Below are 19,174 nucleotides of genomic sequence, written 5' to 3' on the forward strand. Positions count from 1 at the left end.
TTTATCTCAACAGAAAAGGGACCCTATGGTGCTTTCTAAGAAGCCCAACAACGTCTGTACAGCAGGAGTGAACTACACCCCCAACATCACTAAGGATATCTCTATCTCCACCATCTCCAACAGCACCTCCATACAACTAAGATCGTCTGAAACAGAAGTCCTGGACCCCAAGAAAACCTACAACAGCGTGAGCAAAATCGACAAAATGTCCCGGATAGTTTTCCCTGTCCTATTTGGAACCTTTAACCTAGTGTACTGGGCTACCTACCTCAACAGAGAACCGGTCATCAAAGGAGTCAACATATTGGCTCCAACATAGTGTCTTTGTCAAACACACGACCCTACCTTCAACCGTATTGGCCTACAAGCTGCTGAAGAAAATGATACTGTGTCACAAAGGATGGGAGATGGGTTCTGTCTTTCTCATACTGTCATTTGCATGAAGCTTTTTAGAGAGATACTCTACCCATGTTTGCCTTGATATTCCCTCTTTATACCTACTGTACATTGCTTTAATTCAACAATGACATTTTGAAAGTGAAAATCAATGGCATTTTGAAAGTGAAACTCGACAAGGACCTTTTGAAATGCTGCAGTGTGGACATTTGTCCTGGCCTCAAATGAATTGAAAACGGTCATGGCATTTATGTTGTTGTTTATAACCCTGTCATCTTGAAGAATAGGAGACTGAGAAACACATGCTGTGTTCGTAGTATGAAGTAAGATAGCGGAAGCTAGGATGTTACGGAAAGTGGTGAATAATGATTTTCAGTGTCATTTCCAGTCAATTTGTGAAGTTTGTATAATGCTGCGGACAAATCTCTCTTATCTCTATTGGATACATACGTTGTTATACTTTTGTCATTTTTGCCCATCTCACATGTACTGTTTGTACAATTTAAAATGTTACTATTTCTTACCTCTATCTATATAATGTACAGATTAATAATTTTTGACAAACGTGGGTCTAACTGTGGAGACAGAGCCCAAATAAGCTAGCAAGATACAACGCTGTGATGTAATTGATGATACAGTCTAATCAACCTAGGTGAAAGTGCACAGTCGGAACATTCTAATCATTACCAAGTTATAAAATGGTTGGTTGATTAGGTCTGACTTTTTCAATTGCAATGAAAGTGTTTTCCCTAAGCTAGAGGGAGAGGGTGCCTACTTTGAAGTATTGAGCTGCCCTTTGGTGTGAAAGGTTGAACTCATGTACTGTAACAGGATACGTTTTCCTTAGGCATCAAAACGGACTGAAACAGGAAGGGACTTCCTGGATTTGTCCAGTAAGAAACACTTATTTTCCGTTTCAAAACATTTTGCTACCATTTGCCCTACTGAACACAGCCCTCCTACACTGCTGTCCTATCCTCATTGTGTCATGACCAGATTGGCCCCAGTCCCTGAAGTCCGCTAGGATCTAATTAGCCTGGGATAATGAGCTTGTACCTGTTAAACACTATCTGATATGGCCCCTGGAGAGAGAACCAACCACATGGGGACGACCACCCACCCTCACCCCAGGCCCAGAGCGCTTTGTTCAGGGTACGGGAAGGAGAGCATGTGGGTATGGCTCTGGGGCACGGTGCCTCTGTGGTAACACCTACTTTCTTGTTACAGACTCAAGAGACTGAGAGACTGTATCTTTTTTTTTTAAAGAGAGAAAGAAGAATAATGTATGAAACAAGAAAGAATAAGTTTGTGCTTCAAGGTCTCCATACTGGGAAGAAAAAATAATCCCTACTTCAGTAAAAGATGGAGATACAGCCTATATGTAACAAGCTGTTGCTTAGAATCATGTAAACTCGTCGACACAGCATGTACAGAGAGAGAATAGATGGATAATTATGGATATGATATTGGTGACGGATGGATAATTTAAATGTCACTGACGTTACAGTTCTCATTAAAGTATCATGTTGTAGATAATGCAATAACTACATGTATTATTATTATTATTTTATATTCAAATCTCCTAGGCAACAAAGACATTCTTCGTGTATATAGAGAGTGACTAAAATACTTCTTTATTTGTATGTCTCTATGTGACATCTTGTGTTAAAGGAATAATCCACACAAAAAAAAACGTGTATGTATTTTTTTCATTAGTCCACTATTGACACAGTCCCAAAATTGTTTTGCATGTCAGCAAACATGTTTTCAAGATAAAGGACTTTCACAAAGTAAATTGCCACTAGCCACACCATTACATGCTGTTATTCCAAAACAAATCAAACCTATTTATTGTAATTTCAGATACAGTATATTAATTAGTTATGTGTACTATTCTCCTTGTACTGGTGTAAATGTGTACATAATTTGAGGTTGCAGTCAAATGTTTTTATTTTGTTAAGCACTTGACAATGAAGCATCCCTCTGAAAGAAAATCCACCAATCAGACTTAGAGTACATCTTAAAGGGGACAAATGGAACATGACCCCATGGAGGTGTCATGTATGAGCTATCCCTTGTCACTAATAGCAACTAGCAAAGGATGGGAGAGGAGGGGACTGCACTGATGACTCGATGGATTACAGAAATACTGGCCCAGGAGGTCCTGTTGTGTAGGGAGAGAGAGGACTGATTCCATCCCACCAGTCACTGTGGCAGCCACATCTGCCATACATCTGTTTGTCAAGGATTTAGTTCCGCTTAAGTTGCTTTTCCATTCAGGAGCCCTGTGTGCTTCCCACCAATTTAAGCCCTAACTGATGACAAATGGTGGTGCTCCTATGGAGTGGACAGCTGCGGTGCGTGTTAGCAGGCAGGGAGAAATGTACAATTTCAATGCTACGCTGAGAAAAAGACACATGATAGCTCATCGATATGAGGGTGTAGCTTAGCATAGTGCATACACTACCACCCATGTGTGTGTCTGATGCATCAATGGATTATGTGACTAAAAAGTGTCAATAAATGTATGTACATTATTTGATTAAATTAGTATACTGAAATCACTTTTTACCACATTATTATATTCTGTTTTCAGGAGGGAGAAATTATCAAACAGAATGGATGGTTTTCAGTCACAGTAGCCTATATCCTCTGTGTATGCATGTTGCATGTAGATAGGCTATACAGTAGCCTATATCAGGCTACTTGTATTACACAGTAAAGCCACATACTCCATCTATTTGAATCAAACCTGTGAGAAAGCAGGGGTATTGGTCTACTGGTTGGAGAATTTGGAAGAATACTTCCTGATTCAGATGTATTTATATGTCATGAACATCTTTCAAAATGCATTAGCTTGACAAAATGGGAGAGATGGGTGCTTGCTTTCTAATTGGTGTGGGATTATAATATGCATCCAGGGAAAAATAAGCCTCTCTCTCCCTCTCCTGTGGCTGCGTTCCTGCTCCATACATGGGAAACTGCTATTTCCTACTAGGGCAGATTATATCTTAGGTCTGAGACATCAAAAGGTAAATCCGCTGTACAGTATTATTCCACTGGCATACAGACCAGCCTGGTCTCATAAACAAGATGTAACATAGTCAATGAAAACCTGGGACACTCAAATTAGTATGATATGTTTGGTATAAGACAGATGGTTACTTAAAGCAAAACCAAAGGTAAGGTGGTTGGTGGGGGGGTGAGTAGGTGTACAGTGCCTTGCGAAAGTATTCGGCCCCCTTGAACTTTGCGACCTTTTGCCACATTTCAGGCTTCAAACATGAAGAGATAAAACTGTATTTTTTTTGTGAAGAATCAACAACAAGTGGGACACAATCATGAAGTGGAACGACATTTATTGGATGTTTCAAACTTTTTTAACAAATCAAAAACTGAAAAATTGGGCGTGCAAAATTATTCAGCCCCTTTACTTTCAGTGCAGCAAACTCTCTCCAGAAGTTCAGTGAGGATCTCTGAATGATCCAATGTTGGCCTAAATGACTAATGATGATAAATACAATCCACCTGTGTGTAATCAAGTCTCCGTATAAATACACCTGCACTGTGATAGTCTCAGAGGTCTGTTGAAAGCCCAGAGAGCATCATGAAGAACAAGGAACACACCAGGCAGGTCCGAGATACTGTTGTGAAGAAGTTTAAAGCCGGATTTGGATACAAAAAGATTTCCCAAGCTTTAAACATCCCAAGGAGCACTGTGCAAGCGATAATATTGAAATGGAAGGAGTATCAGACCACTGCAAATCTACCAAGACCTGGCCGTCCCTCTAAACTTACAGCTCATACAAGGAGAAGACTGATCAGAGATGCAGCCAAGAGGCCCATGATCACTCTGGATGAACTGCAGAGATCTACAGCTGAGGTGGGAGACTCTGTCCATAGGACAACAATCAGTCGTATATTGCACAAATCTGGCCTTTATGGAAGAGTGGCAAGAAGAAAGCCATTTCTTAAAGATATCCATAAAAAGTGTTGTTTAAAGTTTGCCACAAGCCACCTGGGAGACACACCAAACATGTGGAAGAAGGTGCTCTGGTCAGATGAAACCAAAATTGAACTTTTTGGCAACAATGCAAAACGTTATGTTTGGCGTAAAAGCAACACAGCTGAACACACCATCCCCACTGTCAAACATGGTGGTGGCAGCATCATGGTTTGGGCCTGCTTTTCTTCAGCAGGGACAGGGAAGATGGTTCAAATTGATGGGAAGATGGATGGAGCCAAATACAGGACCATTCTGGAAGAAAACCTGATGGAGTCTGCAAAAAACCTGAGACTGGGATGGAGATTTGTCTTCCAACAAGACAATGATCCAAAACATAAAGCAAAATCTACAATGGAATGGTTAAAAAAATAAACATATCCAGGTGTTAGAATGGCCAAGTCAAAGTCCAGACCTGAATCCAATCGAGAATCTGTGGAAAGAACTGAAAACTGCTGTTCACAAATGCTCTCAGCTAGCTAACGTTATCCACCTAGCTACCTAGCAAGAATTCGTAACATATCGAACGTTGTACAAATCCGTAACCTATTGTACATTTGAAAAATCGTAACATTTTGTATGTTTTGTAAATTCGTAACATATAATAAGAATTGTAATTTGTAGGATATCGTACGAAATGGGTGGTGGACATTCACTAATTAATACATACCATATGAAACAAACATATCATACTAAAAACTGTAAGCAGATTTACGTACAGAATAATGTGAAATGCTCTGAGACCAGGTTGGACAGACAGATATAGTAGCCCTAAATTGCAGTACTGCCACCAGCCGAATGGAAGTGGTCTGGCTTCTCAGTGCAAACTTCCTCACGTTTTGTTGATTATTTTATAGGTTTAATCGAAAGTAAAGGATACTAAAAACGAACGCTACCAACACGAAGTGGCCAATAGCATTATGTGTCAGGGTTTAGCCTGCGATAGTTTACTGTACATTTTCATGTATCCTAAAAACAGAGAGAGCACGACTTTGGTTGGGAAAGCATTGTAGGCAACCAGCCTTTTCTCAGAAAGGGAGCAACTTTGAGAGGATATGGTGCCATTTCCATGGCTTTCTGCTTGAAATGTATCAAGTGATAATTTATCTTAAAGTAAAAGCGTTTTATAGCAATATTGATAATGATATGTAATCCAGGGAGCTACAATTTGCAATGAAAAACGTGTGAAAGTGAATAGGCTAGTCAAAGTTAAGATGTTGCTTGCATACTTTAATGTTTAAGGCTTTTTACGAGTCTCGTTCTGTAGGTAGACGCCCTACTGTACCTTGTGAACAATAACGTCATCATGTCGGTGCATAAACTGGTTACTGTAATTGAATGGAACGGAAGGAGGTGGGGTGCTGCTGTTTAAGACGTTGATCATTGACGTTGCAAAGAAGGACCCGAGCGACTCAAACAATCTCGGCGACTTCCGAACGCGGATGAATTCAACCTAATCCATGGTCGACTATCAGGAGATTTGATGGATTTCCTATAAGAAACTATACTCGGGGTGCATAGTTCCAGTTTATATATACCGCTCCTTCTCCCTGGCTCCCTATACTCATCGCTCTAACAACGCAGAAGTCTCCACCGTCTTCATCATAAGTCATTTTCATGAACAATGACAACCAAGTTGCTGGTGTCTTTCTTACTTCTGTCAGTCCAACGGGTGCGGTAAGTCTCTTGGCTGTTATGATAATAGGTGTTGTTTTTACATAGTCGAAATGTGAATTGTGGTAAAATGAATTAAATCAATTAGAGCCTATTATGTGCTGTGTATGTCGCGCGCCTTTGATACGCAACAACACCGTCGCGCTTGCAGATAATTCATTGAACTTCAGATTCAATGTTTGGCCAAATAGCTATTTATACTTACCATTTGTGTTATTCATTGTCGAACGTGTTTTCATATTAATGGTATATTCTATCACATAATACATAGGCAACCTAAGTAGTTAAATTCTGTAGTTAGCCTAGTTTAATTACTGTGTGTAAGACCGGGAACGTCCGCTGTAAATGGTTTTGTGTTGAGGAGATGTGTTTGATTTTGGATTATATATTTATATATAAATTACTTATTGTACGATTTCACTTTAAAGTTTGGTTTCATCTGCACTTGTTATGCACTGAATTCAAAAACCTAGGCCTGTAAGACTATTAAGACTGATCGATTTTTAATGCATTAATTATAATCTAATGTCTGTGATATTAAGGATTTTGCTTTTGATTAATAAAACTAACTTATTTTTTCTATGATGTTTAGTTCCGACCCAGACCCAAGGGACTACGATGGGGACTATGAGGACACTACTGTCAATCAGATGCTGGCTCCCAAAAACCACCAGGCCGAGGCAACGCTCATATTAAATAACTTACTTAAGGACTACGACAAGACACTACGCCCTGATATTGGAGGTGAGTTACATTTGTCTATTTTTTTTACTGCGGATATTATAAAAACTTTCAATGGAGTGTCTAAATTGCTTTGGTGATACGCGCACCTTCAATGGGTATGGCGAAGCGCGCTGTCCATAGTGTTGAAAGGGCCTCCTCGGGCGCGGTGCTCGCTCACTGGTGGTTTTGTGTGTGTGTTTTTTTTTCTCCATCAACACGCTCAGAGCTTCACCTGACAACCTAATCAACCAAGCAGGAGTAGGAAATCATTCCAGATAAACAGATACACATTTTGGTAGCCTATTTGTTTACTGGTACATGGCCAACCCAGATTACAGAAATCATAGTAGCCCATTAACGATGAGTGGGTCACTGTATTGTACAGTAGGCCTAGGTTAGTTTCCGTGACACAACCCTCTCCCTTATGTCCCTTGTTGATTACAAATGGAATCTAGATTAAAGGCAGTTGTCAGAAACTGAATGCTGGTCATAAAATATTAACATTTGCACTTGAGGATAGCATTCAGCCAAAGACAGATTCATGATATTTATGTTAATTATCTCAGGAGTAAACTGAGTTATTCCCACAAGGTTGTCTTCATACAGTACACACATACTGTTTCTCTTAGCTTCCTAAGTCTGACAACTAAAGGATAGAACTATACTGAACAAAAATATAAACGCAACAATTTATTGATTTTACTGAGTTACAGTTCATATGAGGAAATCAGTCAATTCATTCAATTAATTAGGCCCTAATCTATGGATTTCACATGACTGGGAAGACAGATATGCATCGGTTGGTCACAAAATAGGCCTCACAATGGGCCTCAGGATCTCATCACGGTATTTTTGTGCGTTCAAATTGCCATCGATAAAATGCAATTGTGTTCCCTTACGCCTGCCCACACCGTAACCCCACCACCACCATTGGACAACTACAAATACCTAGGTGTCTGGTTAGACTGTAAACTCTCCTTCCAGACCCACATCAAACATCTCCAATACAAAGTTAAATCTAGAATTGGCTTCCTATTTCGCAACAAAGCATCCTTCACTCATGCTGCCAAACATACCCTTGTAAAACTGACCATCCTATCAATCCTCGACTTCGGCGATGTCATTTACAAAATAGCCTCCAACCTATATTATAGCCTATACCCTATTCAACAAATTGGATTCAGTCTATCACAGTGCCATCCGTTTTGTCACCAAAGCCCCATATACTACCCACCATTGCGACCTGTACGCTCTCGTTGGCTGGCCCTCGCTTCATACTCGTCGCCAAACCCACTGGCTCCATGTCATCAACAAGACCCTGCTAGGTATAGGTCCCCCTTTATCTCAGCTCGCTGGTCACCATAGCATCACCCACCTGTAGCACGCGCTCCAGCAGGTATATCTCTCTGGTCACCCCCAAAACCAATTCTTTCTTTGGCCGCCTCTCCTTCCAGTTCTCTGCTGCCAATGACTGGAACAAACTACAAAAATCTCTGAAACTGGAAACACTTATCTCCCTCACTAGCTTTAAGCACCAACTGTCAGAGCAGCTCACAGATTACTGCACCTGTACATAGCCCACCTATAATTTAGCCCAAACAACTACCTCTTTCCCTACTGTATTTTTTAAATTTTATTTATTTATTTATTTTGCTCCTTTGCACCCCATTATTTTTATTTCTTCTTTGCACATTCTTCCACTGCAAATCTACCATTCCAGTGTTTTACTTGCTATATTGTATTTACTTTGCCACCATGGCCTTTTTTTTTTTGCCTTTACCTCCCTTATCTCATCTCATTTGCTCACATCGTATATAGACTTGTTTATACTGTATTATTGACTGTATGTTTGTTTTACTCCATGTGTAACTCTGTGTTGTTGTATGTGTCGAACTGCTTTGCTTTATCTTGGCCAGGTCGCAATTGTAAATGAGAACTTGTTCTCAACTAGCCTACCTGGTTAAATAAAGGTGGAATAAAATAAATAAATAGACAAATATACATTGCATGATGATGTCAGGGGCAGATTGGTCATCTGGCAATTCTAGCAGATGCCAGATGGGCTGGATCATTTTGTAGATGGGTGTGCTGGTCAAAATTGACACACACCATTAAAAAAATAATTAAAAAATATGAAAAAAGTGACATGGCCGGTGGCCCATGGGCCTGTTAACACTTTTTAATTTCTCTGTTACACTAATTTGTAATGAGCCTTTGGCTGATCAGTGGGCAACAGCCACCCCCCCCCCCCCCCCCCCCCCCCCAACCTCAGGAGGCTGAAGAAATTTGGCTTGTCACCAAAAGCACTCACAAACTTCTACAGATGCACAATCGAGAGCATCCTGTCGGGCTGTATCACCGCCTGGTACGGCAACTGCTCCGCCCACAACCGTAAGGCCCACCAGAGGGTAGTGAGGTCTGCACAACGCATCACCGGGGGCAAACTACCTGCCCTCCAGGACACCTACACCACCCGGTTTCACAGGAATACCATAAAGATCATCAAGGACAACAACCACCCGAGCCACTGCCTGTTCACCCCGCTATCATCCAGAAGGCGAGGTCAGTACAGGTGCATCAAAGCAGGGACCGAGAGACTGAAAAACAGCTTCTATCTCAAGGCCATCAGACTGTTAAACAGCCACCACTAACATTGAGTGGCTGCTGCCAACACACTGACTCAACTCCAGCCACTTTAATAATGGAAATTGATGGAAATTGATGTAAAAATATATCACTAGCCACTTTAAACAATGCTGCTTAATATAATGTTTACATACCCTACATTACTCATCTCATATGTATATGTATATACTGTACTCTATATCATCGACTGCATCTTTATGTAATACATGTATCACTAGCCACTTTAAACTATGCCACTTTGTTTACATACCCTACATTACTCATCTCATATGTATATACTGTACTCGATACCATCTACTGCATCTTGCTTATGCCGTTCTGTACCATCACTCATTCATATATCTTTATGTACAAATTCTTTATCCCTGTACACTTGTGTGTATAAGGTAGTAGTTTTGGAATTGATAGGTTAGATTACTCGTTGGCTGTTACTGCATTGTCGGAACTAGAAGCACAAGCATTTCGCTACACTCGCATTAACATCTGCTAACCATGTGTATGTGACAAATACAATTTGATTTGATTTGATCATCCTCATGATTCCTGTAATGAAAGTGTCTGCCCTGCCCATGTTTCACTGGGGCCTGCTGTTGTGATGACCAAGCCACTCTCCTCTCCCACCATGCGCTCGAGAGAAAAAATATGTTCTGAATGTATAACATTTCAAAATGAAATTGCGGGAAAAACACTGCTTTGGAAGCTTCGTCCCATTGTCCCTGTCGAGGAGAGCCTCAGCTTTCTGTAGGTGTAATTGTTATTTCTCAACTCTCAATATTCACCTCAATAGCAGCTATTTTACAACCAAGGTATTTGATATGGCTCTGACATGTGGAGCGGTGTGTGTGAAATGCACACCGGCCATTGCGAGGGCCTATAACTGCAACGTTTTTTTTGTTGTGACATTCAATGTACTGTTGGATGAATACATGGCTACTAGCAGTGGGCATTATATTTAGAGTTAGCTATCTAGTTCATAAGCTTTGAGTTTATACTTCCTCGGGTGTTGAACCCCAAAGTAATCAGCCTATGATATTGGTGCACATAAAAAACGGAGAAATTCTGGAGTCCTATGTTGACAGTAGAATATAGAAACTATAGTCTAAATGTCATACCAAAGTACATGACAATCACTGTATCAGGTTGCACATCAAAATATATTGAATCACATCTGATTGGATGATGTGTTGGATGAAACAACATATTACTTGATTACCTCAGCAGTCTATTTATAACACTTCTTAATGAATCACTATGAATGACTTCATTAGATGATTGCTCATGATTTGGGTCCGACCAAATCCGGGGCTGGTGCCACCAACTGTAAAAGGTAGTGGCACCAGTTACACCTTGGGATAATGTTAGTAATTAGTTATTGATACTTAGGGTATGTGTTGATTCAGGGGAACACACATGACAGGCTCTAATTTGCAATATATCCTAAGTCATTAGCTTGGCTTTTATAACGTATAAAGCTTAAAGGAATAATCACCTTAAAATTGTATATATATATATATATATATATATATATATTTTTTTTTTAAATGTATAGGTACACTGTTGATACAGTCCCATAATGTTTTGCATGTCAGCAATCACGTTTTCAAGGTATAGAACTTTCAAAAAGCAAATCGTAATTTGCCACCATCATCATGAGGATGTGGCAAGTGATGTGGGCTGGTGTGGATAAAATACCAGGGCCAAATTTTTGTCCCAGTCCGCCCCTTTTGCATGTAGGGGTTTTACAGTAATGTCTGAAGGTCAGATGTAATGTATTAGAAATAGGGCCAAATGTACTCTTTATTTTAGTTGTATTATGTATTATTGTCTCTTATTCATGTGTACAATGTAAACCACATATTTACTGTAGACATATGCTCCTTTTGAATGCTGTACAATGCCATAATATGCATTGTATATTCATAAACATGTATGAATATATTACATGCCTGTTATACAAGCCGTATACTACAATGCTTTGCACCTTGGAACATTGTAATCCCCGAGTTCAGAGCTCCAACCTCACAGATTATGGATATTGATGCATCTCCCGGTTCAGCTCACATGGGTTGAAGTGGCTGCTTTTGTGTCCTTATTATGTCAGCTTCCTTTTGGGTTGTCAGGGGATCCTAGGCAAAGTGGGTCAGAATATTATTCCTCAGCATGCCAAGATGATGCACCACCCAGTTTGGGAATCACACCACGGTACATCAGCATCAAACTCAGGAAGTAGCATTCCTCACGTGGCACTCCTCCAGTGCAGGCACGGGCACAGTGGAGAGTTCAGAGGGATTCATTCACAGAGAACAGAGTTGAACCTTGGCTGCTTCTCTAGCAAGGTTGCTCCTTTAGATCTCTATGGGGCTAGGCTGGATGTGTTGGACTATGTTTGATGGCTGACAGGGCATGTCCGCTTGAAAGATGTAAGTCACGGGTTTATTTCCAGGTTGAAGGGTGTGAGAGTGTGAGTAACACTTGATGTTGCTAATTGTCTGAGTGGCATGGCCACCCGCTGCCAGCTGTTGTAGCACATGGGAAAGTGTCACGTTCATCAGACACGTACCTACACCAGTCTGTTTGTGTGTGTGTGGACTTGTTTTCCTATTTGTCTGGACCAGAATGTCCTGACAAGACAGGAAGACAAGAACAATTCTGAAAAGTCAGGACATTTTGCGTGTCCTGAAAAGTTATAATGCTATTTTAGGTTTAAGGGTTAGGTTTAGGGTTAAGGTTAGGGTTAGGGTTAGGATTTCTAATGGGAATACATATTTACTTCCCAAAAAGTTCTGACAAGTAACTAAAACATGGCTTATATATATATATATGTATATGTGTGTGTGTTTTAGTGTGTGAGAGAGAGAGAGTGTGCTTGCCTGTGTGTGTTTGAGCATGGCATGTGAAGGTGTGTGTGAGTGTGTTTGCATAGAGTGTGTGGGTGGGTAAGAGGAGATCCTCACTCCAGTCTATCTTTTTGAAGTGTGAATTAACAACCCCGGCATTAGTCAGGCTGCTGTTGGAAATGATTGAAGAGGGACTTTGATTTCTGACAAAACGCAGGTGCATCACTGTTAAATATAAATTGCCCTCAGACACGAATGGATTTAGAATGAATGTGGCTGCTCTTCTCTGAACATCCCTGTTCATGGTGGCCGATTTGTTCAACGGAAATGCTTATCCCCTCCCAAAGATGCATTTTAAACATTAGTTATACATTTTCACCTATGACAATAACTCTGGAGGGGGTAGCACTGCTGTAGTTTAGCACAAGCTGTAGTTTAGCACAATGCAAAGCTTGGCCCCACGTTGAGTTTGAACCATTTTCAAAATCACACCATCCAGATTCACAATGAAGGCAATCCAAGGCCAACACTCATTTTCCTTTCTGACTCTGGATGGCACTTATTCAGGGAGATGAACCTTGCTCACCCAGACACAATGCTCGACTGGCTGTACAGCACAGAACAGCACACCCACTACCCATTTCCACTGACCCATTTCCACTGGGTCAGATGTGACTGCACAGCCTCCACATTTGCCCTCAGCAAATGTCTTCAGGCAATCTCTTCAGGATGGAGATTCCAGCGCTAAAGCTGCATTGGCTGGATCACAATCAGATGGAATCGGTTTTTAGATATTTCGGCAAGGTTGGCTGGAGAAAGCGGTGCAACTTTACCTGGATTGTGTAGACTGTTAGTGACTGTATGCTATTGGACGGTATTGCCATTGAGTTTCTTGTGCTGTTTGTGCTGCGTTAATATCCTTGACGATAGCTATGTGTTCTTCCCGAGCCGTTATCCCCGGTTTTAAGTGATGTCATCAGAGACACAGGACACAGTTTTCTGTCAAAATGTTTTTTTGAATAGAGGGCCACAGAATTGGTCTGGACATTTCATCTACTCGGGTTTAGTAGATGGACAACGGTCAGAGGGCGGTAAACTTGTAGAATCTTAAATGCTTAGCTTGACTGCACTGGATAGTCTCAGTACTCTCGCAAAATCCAGTTCGCTATTTAAATTGATTTCAGAGCAGGGGCCTACAAAATTGGTCTTGTCATTGTATCTACTTCAGGTGTAGTAGATGGATAATGGCCGTAGATTAGTAGACTTTTAGAATACTATAGGCTTAGCTTGGCTAATCTGGGAAAACGCAGTCCTCTCAAGCTTCTCCACCGTGACACATTGACGCAACCTTTCAGCAGACAGGGAATGCCTGATACCCCTTTCTCTATTTTAAGCCCCCTGAAAATGTAATTAGATTAGATCACCCACCGGAGAGTAGAGCCGAGATTCCCAGACAGACAGACACTCAATTAAATGGAACCCACATCTGATCAGGGGAGCACTCATCTCTGACTCCTCATTTAGTTCCACCATGGCCATGCCCACTTCCTGAATCTAGCAGTTGCCCAGAGAATCATGCAATACTTTGATTGGTTTGATACGGGCACTGCTGAGGTGCAAGGGTGTGAGTAGAGGTTATCCTTATGGATGTTCAACTTCTTAAGTGTCTTCCACCCTTCCATTGTTAAGGATTACTAGGGTGTTTAAGGGGGGAATACACATGATTATTTCCACAGTTCAAATGCAAAGGGCTTTGGAACCAGCTCAGTGTAATCCCCAGACTTTGTCAGAATCTACTGTGAAATATACAGTATAATACTAATGGAAGCAACAGTTTCTGACGATTTTAATGCACAACTAATCTTTATTCTGTTTTTTTTTTTAAATGAAAGAGGGGATGTAATATAGAACTGAATATGCTTCAGGGTGGGTGGTGGGGTGTGGGGGTCCTCTCTGTCTGTCTGTCTGTCTGTCTGTCTGTCTGTCTGTCTGTCTGCATACTCTTTACATTCTCCATCTGCCCTTTTAGAATGTGTAAGACGAAACATCTTTAATACAGTACTTTCAAAGTTCTTGACATTTTCCGGATTGACTGACCTTCATGTCTTAAAGTAATGATGGGCTGTCATTTCTCTTTGCTTATTTGAGCTATTCTTGCCATAATATGGCAAGAATAGCCCTATTTGGTAGGAATAGCTCTATCTTCTGTATACCAACCCTACCATGTCACAACATACCTGATAGGCTCAAACGCATTAAGAAAGAAAGAAATTCCACAAATTAACTTTTAACAAGACACACCTGTTATTTGAAATGCATTCCAGGTGACTACCTCATGAAGCTGGTTAAGAAGCTGGTTAAGAAAGAGTGTGCAAAACTGTCATCAAGGCAAAGGGTGGCTACTTTGAAGAATATAAAATATATTAGGAATTTTGGTTACTACATGATTCCATGTGTTATTTCATAGTTCTGATGTTTTCACTATTATTCTACAATGTAGAAAAACTCTTGAATGAGTACCTGTGTCCAAATTTTTGACTGGTACTGTATATCAACCAACTTGTCCCACTTCTGGACCGTACAAGATTGATGCTATAAATTACCCACAGACACATCGAGGAAACAACCTCACTGGTCATATCAGGCAACTGAGCATCCAACTTGGATACCCCTCCATCAGAAAATAACAGCGATCACTCAACCTAATGTCACCTGTTTCCCATCTGATAAAGTTCAGCCGTCTCCTCCGGCTCTACAGTGATCAGGTTAGCAGGAGCCACAATGGCAGGACCTGAAACAGAACCACACATCCTAATGAAGATAGGATCGCCAGAGGTGCACAATGCATGTTCAAAGTCTCTCTCATATAATGAACTATAGCCATATGCCCCCTCCCATTCTGCTGATCTTAATACTGTTAGTGTGGGTCTCACAGGTCTCAACTCCAGTAAAGCAGGGCCTGGTTGATTAATAGGCTATTAACCCATTCCCTGTGCTATCGTTAAAGGGACTCTCAGATATTTAGCCGGGGCATTCACAAACACTGGAACCCAGCAACAGATTAATTTGCTGTTGTTTTCTCCTCCCAAAGCAGCCCCATATACTCATGCTATTTGGTGCGTAATTGGTGAGATTAGATCGAAATACATGTCCCAAAACATGGTGTCCCAAAACATGGTGTCCCCAGTCTATGTCTACTTTTCAAGAAAATGGCCTAATAAGTCTTGTTAGGGACCCTAACAAGACATGGGGAGAAGATGAAAATCAATTCAATGGTTAGAGGCAACATGAAATTATGTTGAGATGATGTGGACTTGGGTCCCTAATTCAATCAATTGCAGATAAAGGAGAAAACAATGCAGGTTCACTCAAAATGTTAGTCAGAGGCTGCGTATTTGACAGGCAGCCAAAACAGACCAATCAAATCAGCTCTGAAAAATATCTGATGTGATTGGCCAAAAGACCAATTTGTGGAAAAACAACGATAATGGGCCTGCCTGAATAAATGCAGCCAGTGTTAATTGTGACAAAACCAACACACCACAAATCAAGTCTTAGAGATCCTGTATGGATTCTATATGTATTTCTCAGCAAATCAACACAAAAACTACACCTGTCCTTTCTGTAGTTACATTATGTTTATACCCATAGAATTTATTTTCCATTATGTGATTGATCGAATTGGGTCTCATTAACATTTTCAAATGTACTTTTTTAATTGTACAGCAGTACTGTCACCAATAAATGCTTTGTGGTTATCAACTACAGCTCTCTCTGGCTTTCGTCCCCTAGTCTCTCTCTTGATCAGGACAATTAGAGGATATTAGTTTCAGGATGCAGCTGAGACCAGGGACACAGCCATCTGAGATGTCTCACTTCCTGTTTTAATATAGTCTGTCCCCAAACTCCCAGAACACAGTAGGTCATGTCTGTCTACCACCTCGCTTTTAATGACCTCTGTCTGTCTGGCAGAGTGAAGTAGAAGACAGAGTGCAGCAAGGCTCGATCTAACCCTCACTGCATCCCGTATGGCACCCTGTTCCCTTTATAGTGCACTTCTTTTAACCAGAGCCCTATATGGGGAATAGGGTGCCATTTGGGATGCAGACACTGTTAACACAACTCCTAAGACAGATGACAGATATCACCCGGCGCCCATTGATCTCATCTGAAGATGTTTGTGTTTGGATTGTTGTTGTGAAAGATGAAATTAGCTTGTCACAATTCTGGCTGACAGGAGATAGAGGGGAAGAAAGCGACTGGAGGCTGACGAGAGAGGCTTTACTGAGGGTATTGTGCTCATTTACTGGGCTAGAGACGCAGACCTTGGACAAGGCATAATGTCTGTCACGCGGCTCACCAAGGCTCAAACCCAGGACATCTGCTTTGTTAGCACACGTGACCACCCTCTCGAATTGTCTACCAAACGGCGCCACTGAACAGTTAATGAATCAAAGACACTGGAGAGCCTGTCATATAGCTTAGTACCATCTCAAAATAAGGGTGCTGATCTAGGATCAGGATCCCACTGTCCATGGAATCATATTCAATGTAATCTAACAGTCAACACTGATCCTAAATCAGAACTCCTACCTGAGACACTTGATACATATGACACCAGCTCAGTAAAGATCAGACCAGACAACAGCAATGCCAAGGCAACAGAAAACATTTTAATACAATGTATGGGGAATTAAACTAGGAGAATTGAGCGGTCATGGTGAATGAGACCGGCGGGGCTGACTAGGGCAAATGTATTTCTCATCACATTGACAGGCTAACTGGGTGTAAAAGCTGCTCCTCCATTAAAACCCTCATGGGGGCATTTTACTCTGCAGATGGGGAGTTGTAATCATGCTTGCTTGATCAGGAAGGGGAGGGAGGGAGGGCCGGCCTTGGCGCGAATAAATCACAGATAACAGTAAGTGAACAAACTCAAGTCAAAGCAGCGTAGATTAAACATATGGGGAAACTCTACAGAGGATTCGTATGGGCATTCACCTTCCCATATGTCATGATTCACCTTCCCATATGTCATGATTATATTGAATTTGACAGTAAAACTACTGTACTACTATTTTGAATAATACTCCAATAGCGCCATTTTACTTCATTTAAAGCAGGGTCTCCTAAACTCAGTCCTGGGACCCCTCCTGGGGACATGTTTTGGTTTTTGCCCTATCACTGCACAATTGATTTAAAGCTTGGTGATTAGTTGGTTCTTTGAATCAGCTGTATAGTGCTAGGGCAAAAAAACTAAATGTGCACCCAGGGGTGCCCAGGAACCCCAGGAAAGTACTTTACCCAGTGACTTCAAAAAAGTTGCTGCCATACATGTACATTGTGTTATTTGATGATAGTGGCTAAAGTGGAACTTGATCATGTCTTGTCAAATCAAATTGTGTTCGTCACATGTGCCAAATACAACAGGTGTAGGTAGACCTTACAGTGAAATGTAAAAAAAAAAAAAGTATTTACTAAATAAACTGAAGTAAACAATAAATACATAAAAAGACACATTCAAAAAAAGACAAGATGTACTCTGCTATTTTCTTGGGTCTGAATTCTGCAAAACTCTCAAATATCTATTCCTCCATTACACCCTGTCGCAATTAAAATAGGTCTTTGTGCGTATTTTTCTGTCATAGTCTGATGTGTGTACTGCACCACCTCAACAGTTAATTGCCGAAGTTGCCAAAGCCTATGAAAGAGGCTAATGTGCAATGACAGAGGTGCACTTAGCCACGCAAGCGTGAACTGCTCATTACAGCGACGCCTTGTAAGATTAGGTATAGAGAACAGGCTTTAAATTGAATTGTGAAATGTAGGGTTGGAATCGTGTATGGCATGTTATTTCAATAGATTTGAGCCGTGCGGAAAACAGTTTCCTATGTCTCAAGTGAAAGGTGACTGCCTGGAATGAAACTGGTGAACCGGTGAACCACTTCTCGTATAAGCATCACTTATGATAAGTGATAGTTCACCCCCAAAATCAATATGTGTCAGGTGTTTTCCTCCCTCAGACACGGTTGAAAGTCAACCAGAGTCAACGACAGATATGTAGGCATGTCCTTTCAAACACTCTCGACATGGCACCCTAGGCTTGGCAGTGCTATTACACTTGGTTGTGGTTAAAATGTGCTTTTACAGTGATTTCTCCTTCTGTCTTTTACAGTTAAACCAACGCTTATCGACGTCGACATATACGTCAATAGCATCGGACCTGTATCATCAATAGACATGGTAAGTGAATATTTATCTCTCTCTCTCCTGCTTATCATGAACATAATTGGATTACTTTGGTTTTCTGTGCCGCTTGAAAAAAAAGGTCAACTGTGGGCCAAGAGAGTAAAGGCAAGATGCACTTTCCATCGTCCTTCATATCCCCTGTGAGCTGGGCTGCACAGGAAAGCAGTTGTATCTGGTGGTGAAGTGGGATGTGTGGGTGATGGAATGAGAAATACAGCCTGTGGTCACAGTGCTCAGACAACTGTTATACCCGTAGTAACTGTATCGGTATGCTCTGTATGTAAATGACTCAAATGTAAAATCGCTCAAATGTACATGGCTCAAATGCTTAGCAGTGATAGCGCAATGAATATTGAATGCACACTGTGTGAGGGTGTAATACAACTCTAGCTCCCATTGTAGTAAGAACAACCCTTAGTGTGTTATTCATGATATACATCAGAGTGCTTAAGCCTTGTTGCTTATTTACTTCAATTGATCCTATATGTAATATCCCTATGGTTTGTGATCTTGGGTAGTGTAGTGTGCTGTTATTTTTTATTGTTGTGAAGTTCATTCAGGCCATATAGCCATTTTTGTTTGGAATCAACAGCTACACCTACTAGTGAGTCACCAGACTATCACATAACTGAATGATGTTCACCCC

At 41.0% G+C, this 19,174-nt stretch overlaps 2 protein-coding genes across 3 annotated transcripts in view; both read left to right on the forward strand.

Moving 5' to 3' along the window:
- Positions 1–2,943, forward strand: part of LOC110527447 (gamma-aminobutyric acid receptor subunit alpha-5) — a 32,614-nt gene extending 29,671 nt beyond the window's left edge. Inside the window, exon 10 of the mRNA XM_021608721.2 lies at positions 14–2,943. Within this exon, the coding sequence (XP_021464396.1) occupies positions 14–319 (306 nt within the window). The 3' untranslated portion in view covers positions 320–2,943. The remainder of the gene's footprint in view (positions 1–13) is intronic.
- A 2,263-nt stretch (positions 2,944–5,206) lies between these two features.
- Positions 5,207–19,174, forward strand: part of LOC110527448 (gamma-aminobutyric acid receptor subunit gamma-3) — a 40,866-nt gene continuing 26,898 nt past the window's right edge. The window contains exons 1-3 of one of the 2 annotated variants that reach the window (XM_021608722.2): positions 5,207–6,076; positions 6,666–6,817; positions 18,455–18,522. In XM_021608722.2, coding sequence (XP_021464397.1) covers positions 6,024–6,076; positions 6,666–6,817; positions 18,455–18,522 — 273 coding nt within the window. In that variant the 5' untranslated portion in view covers positions 5,207–6,023. The remainder of the gene's footprint in view (positions 6,077–6,665; positions 6,818–18,454; positions 18,523–19,174) is intronic. The other variant, XM_021608723.2, reaches the window with a different exon arrangement.

This window comes from Oncorhynchus mykiss, chromosome 7 (genome assembly GCF_013265735.2).
Source record: "Oncorhynchus mykiss isolate Arlee chromosome 7, USDA_OmykA_1.1, whole genome shotgun sequence".
NCBI lineage: Eukaryota > Metazoa > Chordata > Actinopteri > Salmoniformes > Salmonidae > Oncorhynchus > Oncorhynchus mykiss.